General features: G+C 36.5%; 3 protein-coding genes across 4 annotated transcripts; 2 read left to right on the top strand and 1 right to left on the bottom strand.

Annotated features, from left to right (window-relative positions):
- The first annotated feature begins 264 nt into the window (after positions 1–264).
- Positions 265–2,806, top strand: LOC108992200 (phosphopantothenoylcysteine decarboxylase subunit VHS3-like). Its single transcript, XM_018966672.2, has 3 exons — positions 265–627; positions 2,065–2,123; positions 2,265–2,806. The coding sequence occupies exons 1-3, from the start codon at positions 508–510 to the stop codon at positions 2,602–2,604; spliced, it is 519 nt and encodes a 172-aa protein (XP_018822217.1). The 5' UTR covers positions 265–507; the 3' UTR covers positions 2,605–2,806.
- Positions 2,807–2,919: 113 nt separating this feature from the next.
- On the top strand, positions 2,920–8,737 carry LOC108992197 (heparanase-like protein 3). 2 transcript variants are annotated; one of them, XM_035695639.1, is made up of 10 exons: positions 2,920–3,152; positions 4,372–4,652; positions 5,785–5,821; positions 5,938–6,121; positions 6,242–6,390; positions 6,655–6,885; positions 7,127–7,316; positions 7,398–7,523; positions 8,082–8,181; positions 8,261–8,737. In XM_035695639.1, the coding sequence occupies exons 2-10, from the start codon at positions 4,383–4,385 to the stop codon at positions 8,633–8,635; spliced, it is 1,662 nt and encodes a 553-aa protein (XP_035551532.1). In that variant the 5' UTR covers positions 2,920–3,152; positions 4,372–4,382; the 3' UTR covers positions 8,636–8,737. The 2 variants fall into 2 exon arrangements, with proteins under 2 accessions (XP_035551532.1, XP_035551533.1); XM_035695640.1 differs by lacking the exon at positions 6,655–6,885.
- A 765-nt stretch (positions 8,738–9,502) lies between these two features.
- LOC108992198 (hydroxyproline O-galactosyltransferase HPGT3-like) lies at positions 9,503–14,343 on the bottom strand. The gene is made up of 13 exons (XM_018966670.2): positions 14,263–14,343; positions 14,005–14,173; positions 13,490–13,553; positions 13,107–13,156; positions 12,812–13,002; positions 12,477–12,537; positions 12,250–12,322; positions 11,749–11,872; positions 11,549–11,636; positions 11,394–11,444; positions 10,690–10,761; positions 10,209–10,321; positions 9,503–9,844 (listed from the first exon to the last, which is right to left on the bottom strand). Exons 2-13 carry the CDS (start codon positions 14,127–14,129, stop codon positions 9,822–9,824), a joined length of 1,035 nt encoding a protein of 344 aa, XP_018822215.1. The 5' UTR covers positions 14,130–14,173; positions 14,263–14,343; the 3' UTR covers positions 9,503–9,821.
- Between the last annotated feature and the right edge of the window lie 407 nt (positions 14,344–14,750).

Here is a 14,750-nt window from a genome sequence, read left to right as displayed (position 1 = left end):
AAGAAAAATTCTTCTCATTAGTTATTATTTATCACTCCATACTCTCACATTTTATAAAAAATATCTCTGTACCTTATAAAAAATATCTCTAGATTTTAAGAAAATTTTATAAATATAAAGCATGAGAATGAATAGTGACATAACATTCCGCTGGGAAAAAAAAAAAAAAAACTTTTATACAAGTTAGAACTTAAAATATTGATCTAGGGATCCAGTCCCATGCTGCAAGAGCCTGTAAAATTAACGGTCCAAATTCGGCCCGACATGATCCCGTGACGTAATGAGTCCCAGGTCGAATTACCTCGGAACACATTTACACACTTCTAGTCCTAGAACCATATACGAGTAAAGTGGCAATGCAGTCAATGCCCCAGTCCTCCAAGTCCAAACCCTAGTCTTAAACCCCTCAATTTCCAAAACCCTAAACCCTCTCTTTTGAGAAAGTTTTGTTTCGAATACCTTCTCTTTTAATTAGGGTTATTTTGTCTCTCTTCTAGTTAGACAAATATGGATACTCTTCGTTCGAACGCGGTAGTCTCGGAAGGTTTTCTCTGCTCTGTGGTGGAGGCTATGGTGGTTGAGATTGCCATTGTCGCTGCCAAGTCTCTTGTTTGCTCTCTCTTGATGGTATAGACTGTATGAATATACGTGTTTGGATATTCTTTGAGTTGAGTTCGTAACTGTTTCTTTGTTTTTTTTTTTTTGTGAAATATGATTGTTTTGAAATTGGCATTTGCTGTCTCGTGGATTTTGCTCTAATTATTTAATTATCTGGAAAATTAGATTCTTTTATTATAAATTTGTAAATCTGTTATCCAAAGCTAAGAGTTTCGTAAGTACTGGTTTCATTTTGCATCAGAAAAAAATGTGGCCTTTTGTATTGAAATTTTTATTTTTAAGTTTCTTAAAAGCTAGTGTATGAGAGTTTTAGTGGGCCTTTGAGAATAAGAAAAAAGCAATCTGTTATTGTCATCCTCGTTCTCCTTGGCAAAAGAGAACATGTATGAATAAACATAATCTATTTTGTAGCTTTACCAGAGCATTGGCCTTGACATTGTCAATTGATTTCGACCTGAAAACATGACCAAATATTATATAATTTAGTTGTGTTTAAATATTTCATAGGCTGGCATGGGTGTGCACACCCTTTGGTTACTAGTTGATATTGTTTGTTATAGTTTGTGGCCTATAATAATTCTCTTTTGAAAAATAAAAGTTTGTGGGCTTCCAACTTGGTTTTAGATCTAAGAGTGGAACGCATGGTTTAACTTGGCTCCAGCCTCTGCCACTGCTATTTCTCCTTCAAGCTGTAATATGTTTGATTAGATCCTATTCTTACATACTGACTTAAAGGGATTATGGTAGAAGTGAAAGAACAAGCTGCATATGATCCCACACCACTTACACATATTGCACTAACATCCTCATCGATAAAGTTCTCTAAAACATCCTTCCGATGATCTCTTTTCATAGCATGTAGATGCATGCATTAGGCTAACCATCTTCACGTCATGGGGATTAGACTAGTATAGAGGGTTTGATACTCGGACTTTTCTTTTTTAAAACTACTTATAAAAAAATAAAAAATAAAAATTTAAACCACCCTACAATTTCCATTGTGAATATATGATGCATTATCTGTCCATTCTAAGGTTGGGTAGTACGGGTCAAGGATGATGAGAATAAAGTGTTGACTTTGCTATATACATTGCTGATAGTTTTGATAACTTGGTTACAAGTTTGAACAGAATATGAGGGAAGCAGCATACGCGGTATTGTACAACTTTTTTTTATAGGTACATGCTATTGTACAACTAAAAGAGGAATTCCCGAAAAGCTGAAATGCAGTGTGCCGAGAAGAAAAATGTAGGGGAATATATGTCACATGCTATGAGTATTAATCTTAAAAGGGTGTATAGTACCAGTTATGGCACTTTATTGAATTTTTGTCTCTACCTTCCGTTCTCCCCTGCCAAAATGCTTGTTTTGTACGAATGCAAATGTATCTTCTTTTTTTTTTTAATGTTTCCATTATCCAGAATGATTTTGGGTTTTCTTTTTCAGATGGGAATTATGCCAAAGGGAATAGATGTTTTGCCCAAAGAGGCTGATACATCTGGAGGGTTAGTGACTTGATTTCTTTTGTCATGTTTCAATTCTTTCTCTATCTTTTGCCTATTCCCACATTATTATCAATATTTTTTACCGATAAAAGAAAAATCTTTCTCGATAATGGGTAGTCCTTAATCAATTATATTTTTCAGGTTTCCAATTTCTGAGGTGCATGCAGTGAGGAAACCTGGTCCCGAGAATAAAGATGCTAGTGAAACAGAGGATGACGAAGATGAAGATGATGATGATGCCGTGGATGATGGGGAAAATGATGGAGGTAATGATGATGATGCATATGGCAATGATGATGACAATGATGGGAATCCTGCGGATGAGCTTGAGGCTAATGGTGATGGTGGAAGTGAAGACGGCGAAGACGACGACGACGACGATGATGACGAAGAGGAAGAAGACGATGATGATGAGGATGATGAGGAAGAAGAGGAGGATGAGGAAGAGACACCCCAGCCACCTGCAAAGAAGAGGAAATGAAAGTTTGATTTTTGCATCTATTTTCCTCTCTCTCCCTCGCTCTCTCTCAGTTATTTTGAAATCTTTGGTTGGGTTGTTGTGGAGGTTCGGGTAGTAAAAACCCAGCATGGAAGGTTCAGTTTGTCTGTCAACATAGACTAGAAAATTCTCTAGTACTTGATCGACTTTATTATATCTTCTTATTCTAATTTTTAAGGCTCTATTGTGATAGCTTAATAACTTGTGCAAAAAATATAAGGAAAACATTTTTTTTTATAAGTAAAAAATATAAGGAAAATATAAATATATATTAGGAGAAAATACCACATTCATATCAGCACAGGCATGCAAAGAGAGCTTAAAAATGCAAATCCCTTCGGTTCTTTTTTTTTAGCACAGAACAGAGCAAGTGAATGACAGTTTTCCACAAGGCTGCAAGTTGATGCTCGTGCTATATCTACTTTGAAGAGGAGCAAAGTCAGCAGATAGATTCAAGGTTTAAATCGAAAATAATCTGGGATTTCAAGGGCTTGACTGTTCAAATCAACAGATTGGAGGGTAAATTGAAGGTAATCCTAAATTAACGGGTTCAATTTGGAATTTAAGCTATATTTCATGTATGCTATCTCATATATTAACCACGCTGACTATTTTATAAACCTAAAACAATAAATTGACTGGCCACTCCAAGAAAGGTATGTGTTTTTTTTCAAAGAGGATGCATCCCTGTGATTTATTGAAAGCTCTCACTTATGGGGTAGCAGCCATTTATTGAAAGTTCTCACTTATGGAACTTTGATGTAATTGGAACCTGCCTCAGTTAACGCCTTGCTATACCCTCCTAGAGAGAGAGAGAGAGAGAGCAGTAATTATGAATTCCCATGCACGAACTATTTAAGGCAATTGGAACCTCCCTTAGACAGCACTACTGCTTTCCACCAGAAGAGATAATGTTTGCCACTCTCTTAACTAGATCAGACCATTTCAGTGTCACGACTCTGGACAAACGATTGCTGTTTTAAAAGGAAAAGAGATTAGATTTTGTGAGCTGAATAATAATCATTACAATTTAGGAACATCCATCATGTCATCATGTCTGTATGTCACACGAGAGAGACCCTTGTTGCTGTTGACCTTAAAGTGATTATCTAATGGGGTTCGTTAGGGGCCGGGCACTGCCTGTCCTTCAATACTCGGCCTGGTGGAGGTTTTCCTTCATATCTAATTATCGGGTTGGTCTGGTGGAGGTTTTTCCTGGTAAAATACCTTGTATTTTTTAATGTTAATCCTCTGTTTTCTGCTTCTAATGATCTTGTTACAATCTTTTAAGAGCTAGCAAGTTACATTGACGACTTGGGCTTTCTTACTGAGATGGGTGTTGAATAATCATTTGTCTGATCAGAAAATATGCATCTAATTATTATATAGTTTATATTATAATGTTATTCCTAACACATGGACCAGATTTTCTCTTAATAAGTAGTGGGTTCAACTCGAGAGTTAAAGTATGGAGTTAAAATTCAAACTCAAAAGTTATTATTTGGTTCGTACTAAATAATTCATTATCCCGAAAGTTTAAAATAATGGAAATATGTGAATTTAATTACTTAGCCCTCAATCATCAATTTCTAGTCCTCTATTTTAAGGGGCAGCACAAAACATCACTTTGATACTTGTTAACAACTCTCGCAACCTGACTTGCGTACATAGTTACGATTCTTCCACTCTACAACTTATTGGTGTTTCTATATATATATATATATATGAATAGCATGCTTGCACTCGCAGCTAAGAAGCGCATGCAGAAGATTTTGTCTTATGGGATGTGTTCTCTGTATCTTCTCTTTTGTACGTGTTTCTGGCTTTACTGGCTCATTCAAATATTCTCTGCGGCTTCACACAGTACGACAGGGCTTGGAAATACCATTGAAGGCGTCGTTTTAATAAATGGAACAACTTGTATGGCAAGAATAGATGATGATTTTGTCTGTGCCACTTTGGATTGGTGGCCTCCTGAGAAATGTGACTATGGAACATGTAGCTGGGGCAGAACTTCTCTGCTGAATCTAGTAAGCCAATCATCCTTCACATGCTTTTTTTTTTTTTTTTAATTCCATATTTGATATCATTCAGTTCAGCATGCGTCTTTGACATCTACTTTTTATTTGTTTCTCCGTTGAAATTATTGACCAAATAGTTTTTCCTGAGGTGCCCCCATAATAACGTATCACAAAGTTTTTAAAGAATTTTTATGACCATATCTTGACACTGTCGGAACCAAGATAAGCAGATTATGATGGCCAAAAAGAAGAACTAAGATGATATCCACAAGACCAAGTGGTGAAGGTCTTCGTGTTGGGGTATCACTCCCTTCAAGATCCAAGGTTCAACATTTCATGGGTGCAAACTAGGGGTGCTACCCGCATGGTGCGGGGCGGGGGCACCCCCTCCCCGCCTCCCGCCCTGCACCATGCGGGTGGAAGGGTTTCATATCCCGCCCCGCTACCGGGGGGGTAGGGTAGAAACCACACCCCGCTCCACCTATTGTCTAAAAAATTTTTTTGTCTAAAAATATTTTTTAGACTCAAATTATAATATAATTTAAAGTATAAATTGAAATTTATACATTAAAAAAAATACAAACTCATTAGAGTTATATTTTGGATTGTTTTAGCCTCCTATATAATGGTTGGCCTAAAAGGCCAAGACAATCCATTAACTTGAAGTTGAATTCAAGCTTTTAACAAATTGTATATATTTATATACAATATATTTATATAAATTACTTATATAAATATTGAAAATTATAAATTTTTACATTAAAAATTGGAGGAGTGCGGAGCGGGGGGCGGGGGGCGGGGGGCGGGGCCCCACTGGGGTCAATCCGCCCCCGCCCCCGCATGGGCAGTGCGAACAATCTTTTGGGCCACACCTCCTGGTGAAAAGTCTACAATTTAACTAGTTCCGTATAAGAAAACTTCCAAGAGTGTGGTGTACGGAACCAAAGTTTACTAAAGATTTTTCCAAAAACCAGAACTCCTAGCAGTTTCCTGTACATTAGAAACACAGTCGCAAAGATCCCTTCTTGTCGAATAAGTTTTGCCCCTTCTATCGAGTTGATGCTCAATGATGTAAAGAGCAAGGCTCTTGTTATTTTCTTTCCTTATTCTAATTTGACTCCTGTATTTTTTTCCTTGGTAGGACCTTAACAATGTTATATTAATGAATGCCATCAGAGGTAAGTCGTCGCTTTGCATAAATTTTTTAACACGGCAACACAACAACACATAAAAATTCTTGTTCGAAAATTTCCTATATAGCCCAAGTCAAGACTCTGGTTTAATTGTATTGCAGCTTTTTCTCCCCTAAAAATCAGATTAGGGGGAACCCTACAAGACAAAGTCATATACGACACAGAAGGCAATCCTCCACAATGCAGCTCATTTGTAAAAAACAACTCTGAGTTGCTAGGTTTCTCTCAAGGCTGCCTCCCTATGTCTCGCTGGGATGAACTCAACATTTTCTTCAAAAAAGCCGGGTAACAACTTTGTTATAGCCAGAAATCCGCTGCAATTATACACTTTGTTTTTTCCCCAAAGAAATAGGTATTCCTAAATAAATCATGAACTGTTGGTTATCATTTTGTTTTAAAATCCAGGGCTGTGGTTGTTTTTGGTCTAAATGAACTAAGTGGCAAGACTGTAGATTCACAAGGTTCTGCTATAGGAGCTTGGAATTCCAGTGATGCCGAGTCACTTATACGATATACTGTCAATAAGGGTTACACTATTCATGGATGGGAGCTTGGTAAGACTTCTTATTCACATATTGGATACGTATATGTGGAAGCAGTTTGCTTTATAACTTCATAGTCTTTCATATACCAAGATAAACTATTATTTACCCAAAACATACACCAGTAGAATATGGTGAACTGAATCATTAATTTCATCAAATATGCTTTAGTTGACCTAGTATATGTATTGTTCTGGCAAACATCATACCATAACTCTGTTTTCTTTTCTTTAAGTTTATTGCATAATCTCTTACATAAATCTTGTTCCTTTTTAGGAAATGAACTGAGTGGGAATGGAGTTGGAACAAGGGTTCCATCACATCAATATGCATCTGACATAAACTCTCTCCAAAATATGGTGCAAAATATTTATGCTGGTTTTGAAGTTAAACCACTAGTCATTGCGCCAGGAGGTTTCTTTGATGCGAACTGGTTCACAGAATTCATCAAGGAAACACCCGAGTCTCTTCAAGTGGTCTCCCACCATATTTATAGCCTTGGTCCAGGTACATCGAAAAATAAAGGGAATTAATGCCAAAAAAAAAAAAAACTACAACAACAACAACTCTATATCGGATTTCTCACATAGTGAATCGAACAATGTAAGAGAACAGTGTAAGAGGATCAGTTTGAAAGTAACCATATCCGATACGCATATTATTCTACTCTGCAGCATTTCTCACCACCGGATAAGCACTTCCTAGAAAAGTATTTTTGATGACAGCTTTCCTGTTTTCTCGAACGTAGGTGTTGATGATCACCTTATTGACAGGATCCTAGATCCATCTAATCTTGACAGCGTATCGCAGACCTTCAGTAGCCTTCGGAGCATTCTGAAGAGTAGTGGGACTCGAGCAGTTGCATGGGTTGGAGAAGCAGGCGGGGCTTATAATAGCGGCCATCATCTTGTCACTGATGCATTTGTTTTTAGTTTCTGGTAAATTTGCTGCGGACTCCATTTTTTTTTTTTTTTTTGGTCTTGGATAATGATCTTGGTTGGCATTAAATAATCAAACAGGTACTTGGACCAGCTCGGAATGGCATCATCTTTTGACACCAAAACATATTGTAGACAATCATTAGTTGGTGGAAACTATGGCCTACTCGACGCTTCCACATTGGTTCCAAATCCTGATTACTACAGGTTTTTCTTGAATTCCAAGCAAGACACTATACTCCAAATTAGCAAAGCCTTCCATTCCCGATAAAATGAAATTATTAGGCACTCCTAAAATATAGATGGCGTGCTACTCTCATCCTATTACAAAATATTATATCATTCAAATTACTTATATAAATACTAATTTTTAATGACATGATATTTTGCGATAGGATGAGAGTATTGCATATTCAAGACTACCGAATAATTATTCCAAAAAAATATATAAATAGGAATTCTGATTGAGAAGAACAAAGACAGGCCATCTGATAATAGGTCTGCCCCTGAATCATGGTTTCTGTCATACGCTAAAGAGAATCACTTTCTTAAAATACCTAAAACGAGGCAATCTGAAGGGAGCTCAAGAGTTTGTGAATAACCCTAAGAACCCATCCCCAAAGTCTAGCGTGGCCCGAGAATTACACAAGACTTGTGAAAATGGGGGGCTGAATGAGCCCAAGGCATTAGCAAGAAAAAAATTAATATTATATAGGTTGATTAACGAGAGGCATGCGCTTATTAATATTGTTGTTTTATTCACAGTGCCCTTCTTTGGCATCGTTTGATGGGAAGGAATGTTCTATCCACAAACTTCTCCGGAACAAATAAAATCCGAGCTTATGCTCACTGCTCAAAGAAAAAGGTGACTATAATCTACAGTTTAGTCCACTAAAAAAATGAGAGAGAGAGGAATGATTTCATTGGGTTTTTAATAATTGCAGCAAGGAATCACATTGCTCCTGATCAACCTAGACGGTAACGCTACAGTTCAAGTGCACGTTTCAACAGAAAATGCTACCAGCCTCAGCACTTCGACTTCACAAGAAAATCAAACTCCAAGAACTAGGTTTGCTACAATGTCTCGAGGGTCTAAAATTAGTAATATTACAAGAGAAGAATACCACTTGACAGCTAAGGATGGGGATTTACACAGCCAAACAATGCTTCTTAATGGAAAAATACTTGCTATCAATTCCTTAGGGGATATTCCATTCTTGGAACCAATCACTGTAAACCAATCAGACCCAATAACCGTAGCTCCTTTCTCTATTGTATTTGCTCAAATACCTTATATTATTTTCTCTGTATGTAATTAGGTGAAGAGACGCAATTGATTAATACCAATTGCAGGAAAAAAGATCCCATATGTTAGTGCAATTTGTTTTCCTTATCATATGCTATAAGATGGAGTAACGAAATATACTAAGTTTTCATGTACATCTACAATAGAGAGTGCAAATGTTTACAGGGAAGATAGTCTAGAAGGGGATTTTCCAAATCAGGATCAAATGCTTCCAGGGCTAATCATTACATCCAACTACTACTGGCTTCGATTGAATTTCACCACCAATACAAATACAACAGGAGGGGCTTGCCTTTCTTCCTCACAAAATCTCTCGTAACTCACCTCACACTCTGATTATCACAGGTCTTTCCTCCAAATGTGCGTCTCTCTTTTTACGAGACTTCTCGCAAGTGTAATCAATCCTTGGATGGTTGTCACTGGTGGGTTTGTAATCAACAACAGGGGATAATGTCCAGCAATTAGGCTTAGACTGTAAATCGTCAAGTTTTTTGTGGTGTGAAGCCCATTAGTAATATAATTCCCCATAGATAAACCAACTTCCAGTTCCAGATTGAGCTGAGGAGTGCTTTTCAACCAAGCAATTTAAAGAGACTTACCCCTACTCTAATTCACTCCACATATTTATAGAGGACATGACATGCTTCAAATGAAATTTTTCAGAGCATGCTCATTTATATACATTACAAAAGATTAGGGGTCAAATGCCTACACCGGCTTAAAATGGTATGAGTTGTCTTAAAAAGTGACTATGCAAATTTGCACAGGTAACAGGTCAGTTGCGAAGTAATGAAACAAATAATAATTAAATTATACAACATGAATATGCATGCTGCTAAAGCTCAACTCTTATTTTAACTCTGGAATGCACAAGCATGGCTTGTAGGAAACAGAAGCTTTCCTTACTGACTAAATAAAACACGAAATATTTCATCAAGTTTACACTATAGCACCTAGCTTCCACTTAAGATCCGACCACCAATAGGACAGGACAATGTGGTGGACATGTGTAAATCTTGTAAAAATTGCAGGTAATATCCAGATCCAAATGAATAATCTTGCTGATGTTTTCAAAGATCCCTCATATTAGGAGATAAAACAAAAATGTGCACGGTGAATGAGCCATCAAGACAGACCAACATTCCAGTCCCCAAATAAAAGAAGTTGGGGATATTTTTCTGATAAACTATTTCCTCTGTTCAAGCCAGGGAGCACACCTTGTCTGGAAATAAGAAAGTTAAAAATAAATACAAGTTGCATGGCTGGTAAAATGTCTTAAAAGTAATCGTAACACTACTACTGAAAATAATTGTTAAAGGCAGACCACCACCCTGACCCCCAGCCCTAGAAGTTAAAAAAATTAACACTATATTCAACTGCTCCAACCCATGCTTAAAAGATTGCTCTGTTGATTAGAATCTTTCTTCAAGGCCTTTTCCTTTTAGAGTCATTAATATAAGAATTGATTTCCAACTGTTCTTTTTGTTTTCAAATGAGAATAAAAGGCAAATTTGTTAAAACAAAAAACCAGGATCTAGTTGGCAGTTCCAGATAAACTATTAATAAAAGCATTAAGGAAAATTTACCTTGTCTAATACTACTGCAGCAAAGGCGATTGTCATCTGTGTAGGTTGCTTGGATACCCATCATCCACGAACCCATTGATACATCATCGTGAGCATAAGTTTTAAGAGATGCACTGCATATGATAAGGAAACAGGAATGAGATGGGCACTAGCATACAATAATAGCAACTTTGTTTTGCTCTGATTAAACTGAAACATCAATTATACTTATAAAAAAAACTGAAATATCAATTATGTTATCATTTTGGGTCAACAGGGACATCCATGTTGCAAACTTTCAAAATATGCAATCAAGTTAACAAAAAATGAGAGTCAGAGAACAAAATGGGCTGAACATCAAGTTCCAAATTTCAAATGATTTAGTTATTCAGATTCTTGCTATCAGCAAATTATAGCAAGCCCCTTATGACAGACACAACGAAGATAATCAGAACAAAAAATTAAAACAGAATTGCCTATTGAAACCAGACCCAGTAATAACCTGTTTATGTTAATATACTGAGCTAAATTCTTGGAGAGTATAAGAAGAGAGCCAGCTGCATGTCGGAAGTACCTGAATGAAAGCAGTAATTATGGTCAAATTTCATATTGTGGCAATTAGAGTAGCAAGCAGCAACATCATAACGAAAAGTTTCAACTACATACTCGATCCCTAAAGGAGGGCAGATGAATGCTGCCCAATTTGTGAAAACTATTTTCAGTTTCCTAACATCCTCAGAAATTATTATCATAGCATGCAACAAGCAAACACACTACTGTCAACTCCCAAGGTTATACAATAGGTAAGGGAGAACACAATTGTGTAGCAGTATCACAGAATGCTCAGGTGAGAATTAAATAATGAAGCTGGATTTTTTACATAGCAAGTTTTCTAATCCAATCATACAAGACTATCGATACTTTATATTGATCAAATTTTCACAGTTTCACAAGTTGCCAATGCTGATAAATGTGCTAAATGATACTCTGTTTGCTGCCAAAAGGTGGGGAAAACATAGAAAGACACTTTTAATTACCAGTTTTTCTCACCCTCTCCCCACCCACCAACAACCTAATAGAGCATAAATGATTTTTAACGAGTTTAAAGATGTATGAAAAATAAATCTACAAATAGAATAATCCCCAAATGCTCTCCTATCAAATAAAAAAATAACTTTTGTTTTCAATCAAAAGTAGATCACTTACGATTTCTCATCACCGAATTTCCACCAATCAGGTTCATACCAAGGCTTACCCCTGAAAATGAACAAGAAATTATAAGCTGATAAGCTTAATTCAATAACATTGGGATTACAACTGATTTCAGTTAAGAGAAAGCTGAAGATGTGATAAGCATATACTCCTCAGATATCACATCTCCTGACTTCATGCATCCAATGTAAGCACCATCTTGACCACGACGACGATCAAGAAGTCCAATTAAACCCTCTGTTAGAGCAGAAACCCGAGTAAATGATGCACCAAAAAGCTCAGAAAAATATATCAGAAATGTACCAATATTTTATTTTATGTAGAAATAGATGCATGTATGAGTGCTTACCAAGATCAAGGTCTATATTGTCATCAACTTTTACATAAAATTCAGCATCCCATTTTTGAACTGCAGTACTGAAGAAGTACTTCACTTTCTTCGGCAGCTCTTCTTGAGCCTCTTCATGACCTTCCTGACACATTATCAAAGAAACATGTTCAAACATTATGCTTTGAATGTTACAAAGCTATAGAATAAGAGGCAAACTAATAAAACTTGCAAAAATTTCTAACTTAAAAGAAATCAGGAATTTATTTTTCATTAACAGGTTGATTTGATAGGATGAAAATAGGTGATATGGAACATTCAGGCCTCTTAAAAAATCCTGATTATTAAAAGCAGAACAAAAAAACAGAACACATCCAAGATATTCATTTTTTAATTAGATTTGTTTTAAATTTCAAAATGTCTGATAAAATCTGAAAAGATGTCATTATAACAAACTTTTAATGGCTGTGTCAGACGTCTTCTATCAGTTGAATTGTTGACACATTTGAATCTATAACTTACAAGAATCAAGAAATCCTTTGTTGTGCGATTTTCCTTGTCAATATTGCGATCTAAGCTATCACCTCGATTGGCACTACCAAAGTCAAATTAAAAAAGGTTAGATAGAACTTTGTCCCATTCTTGCTACCAGAAGTGTAGAACTGGTAATTCTGAAAAAACCAACCAACAAAACAAATGAACAAGAAAGCATATGCCACTATTTTAAGGATTAAGTTTTTTGGAAAAACCTCCGACCAATTACAAAACGAATGACCACTCCTCTTTCTTCAAGTTTTCTCAAGGCATCACCTGTAAAAGCCCAAATGGTGCTGTAAATTAATTGAAAAGAGAGGCATATATGTGATTGAAACGTCCACTCATATAATATTATGTTTTTTTAAAATGCATAGTAATGGATGTCATAATATAACCAAAAAAAACAGATCAAGGCTCATATAATATTTTAGTAATCAATATTTTAACCAATGTGCATCCTGGTCACAAAAGATAAGGATGGAATTCAGATTTTTTAAAAAAGGGAATAATTAAGTACACAACCAGCATAATTAGCAATCTGACTGACCTTTAGGCATCCAAGACCCTCTAAAAACATTTCGCTTCAAGTGACTACCAAATCCAGTATAAAGCCCAATAACGGCAAGAAGCCTTCGGCCAGAAGAAGACTTGCTTTGCTGCAATTGGTTATTGAGGTACCCTTGACTCTTAGCCAGCGTCAGTTCCATTTCAGCTTCCACAATTCTCCTCTCCAAATCTCTAAAATTGAAAACCAGAGATTCCAATAAAAACAGTACATGGCAGCACACCAAAACATATCCAACTATAAAAAGGGATATTAAAGAAAAAGATGGGAAAGGTACCTGCATCCTAGCACCGTTAGCTTATCTTCTACTGTAAGAACCTTGGGTCTCTGGTAACAATAACGCAGAAAAATATTAAAGATATATTGAATCAAAAAATTGAAATGAAACATACATCAACACAAGTCACCAACCCACAATTTGTAAGCCCCAGAAACTCTAAGAAATATAAACAAATAATAATTTATCATCTCAAGAAGTCTCTTTTTAAATACCCCCCACAAAAAATAAAAAATAAAAAATAAAAAATAAAAAAAAAATTCTAACGACTTGTAAGTTGTAACGGGCTTGGAGCTTAATATTGTGTCTCAAGGTTCAATACTTTCCTCATCAACGAAGTACGAGTATGATAAAGGGAGGAGAACAGAAAAATTTAAACAGACCTGGAGGGAGTTCTTGTAAAGAAGATTGGAAAGTAATTTTCTGTTCTCTGCGTCTTGCCACAACCTGATTATTGCAACAAAGTTGAAAATGCATAAAGTGTTACGAATCAGCTATTGTAACAAAAATTAATTAAAAAAAGAAACGAAAACATATATAAGTTAGACGGCTGAATTGAAGGCTGCGTTTCTTTTTTCCCCATGGAAGGAACTCTGGAATTCAAAATGGAGGATCCGATTTCAAATCTATAGTAAGTAATTTTCTGTTACCTGTGCCTTTCCATAGACCACAAATCTACACTTAAAAAGCAAAATTAACTCCAATTCTTTCAAACACACCATATTAGGAACTAGAAAAATCCAAACAGGTTGAGCTGATAGTTCGGTTTGAATTTTCGTAGGGGCGTCATTGTGTTTTAAGGGTATTAAAAGCAAAGTAAAGTTGTTGAAATCTAGAATTTCGGCTTAACGTAAAGCAAAAAGAGGAATGAATCAACAAAGAGGGAGGGGGGACAAACCGGCCGGCAACGTAGAGCCAAGCGAGGCAAGAGAAGAAGGCCATCACGAGCGAGGGTTTGGTGCTCTGGAGAGGCTTAGATCTCCACCGCCGCTCCGATTTCATTGTCGTCGGTAAGTTCTCCATCTCAACAAGAGAGGGAGAGAGTAAATACACTTTAAACTATATCCCTGTGCAAATAAAGGTGATTTGAGTCAAGGTTAGTACTCCCATTAATTGGAATGGAAATGGAGAAGTCAGCGCAAAGAGTAGAAAGTACCAGACGAAGGTTTTGAATTTCTGAGAGCGAGAGTACCCGTTTGGTTTCGAGTTTGAGACAAGGAAAAAAAAAGTGGGGTAAAAGCTTTTTGAAGAAAAGAGAGAGAGGGAGGGAGGCGGTTACTTCCAAGGCAAAGTTAATTGAGGTCCAGATCCAGGGTCCATCAGTAGCACACTTGGGCTCCCGTACACTTTATGTGTCGGACTAGGCGAGCCCATTTTGACGAGTTACGTGATCCATTTGCTCAACACCACCGGCCACATCAGCAGCTACATTGACAAAGGGAAAAATAGTTTTATTTGTACCACATGCTCCTTGGTGCTATTTTTAACTGCTTGTTTTTTCACCTTCATTTCTGTCTTGGGAATGAAAGTTATTCAACACTCCCAGAATATCATTTGGCACTCCAATCCTATTTCCGGACACTTGCCTTGGGAGCTCTTTCACTTGCTATTGGCTCTTTGTTTCATGCTATAATAAAAGCACCT

The sequence above is a fragment of the Juglans regia genome, chromosome 11 (assembly GCF_001411555.2).
Source record: "Juglans regia cultivar Chandler chromosome 11, Walnut 2.0, whole genome shotgun sequence".
NCBI lineage: Eukaryota > Viridiplantae > Streptophyta > Magnoliopsida > Fagales > Juglandaceae > Juglans > Juglans regia.
The sequence above is the reverse complement of the archived record's forward strand: the minus strand, read 5'-3'. Positions and strand labels throughout refer to the sequence as shown.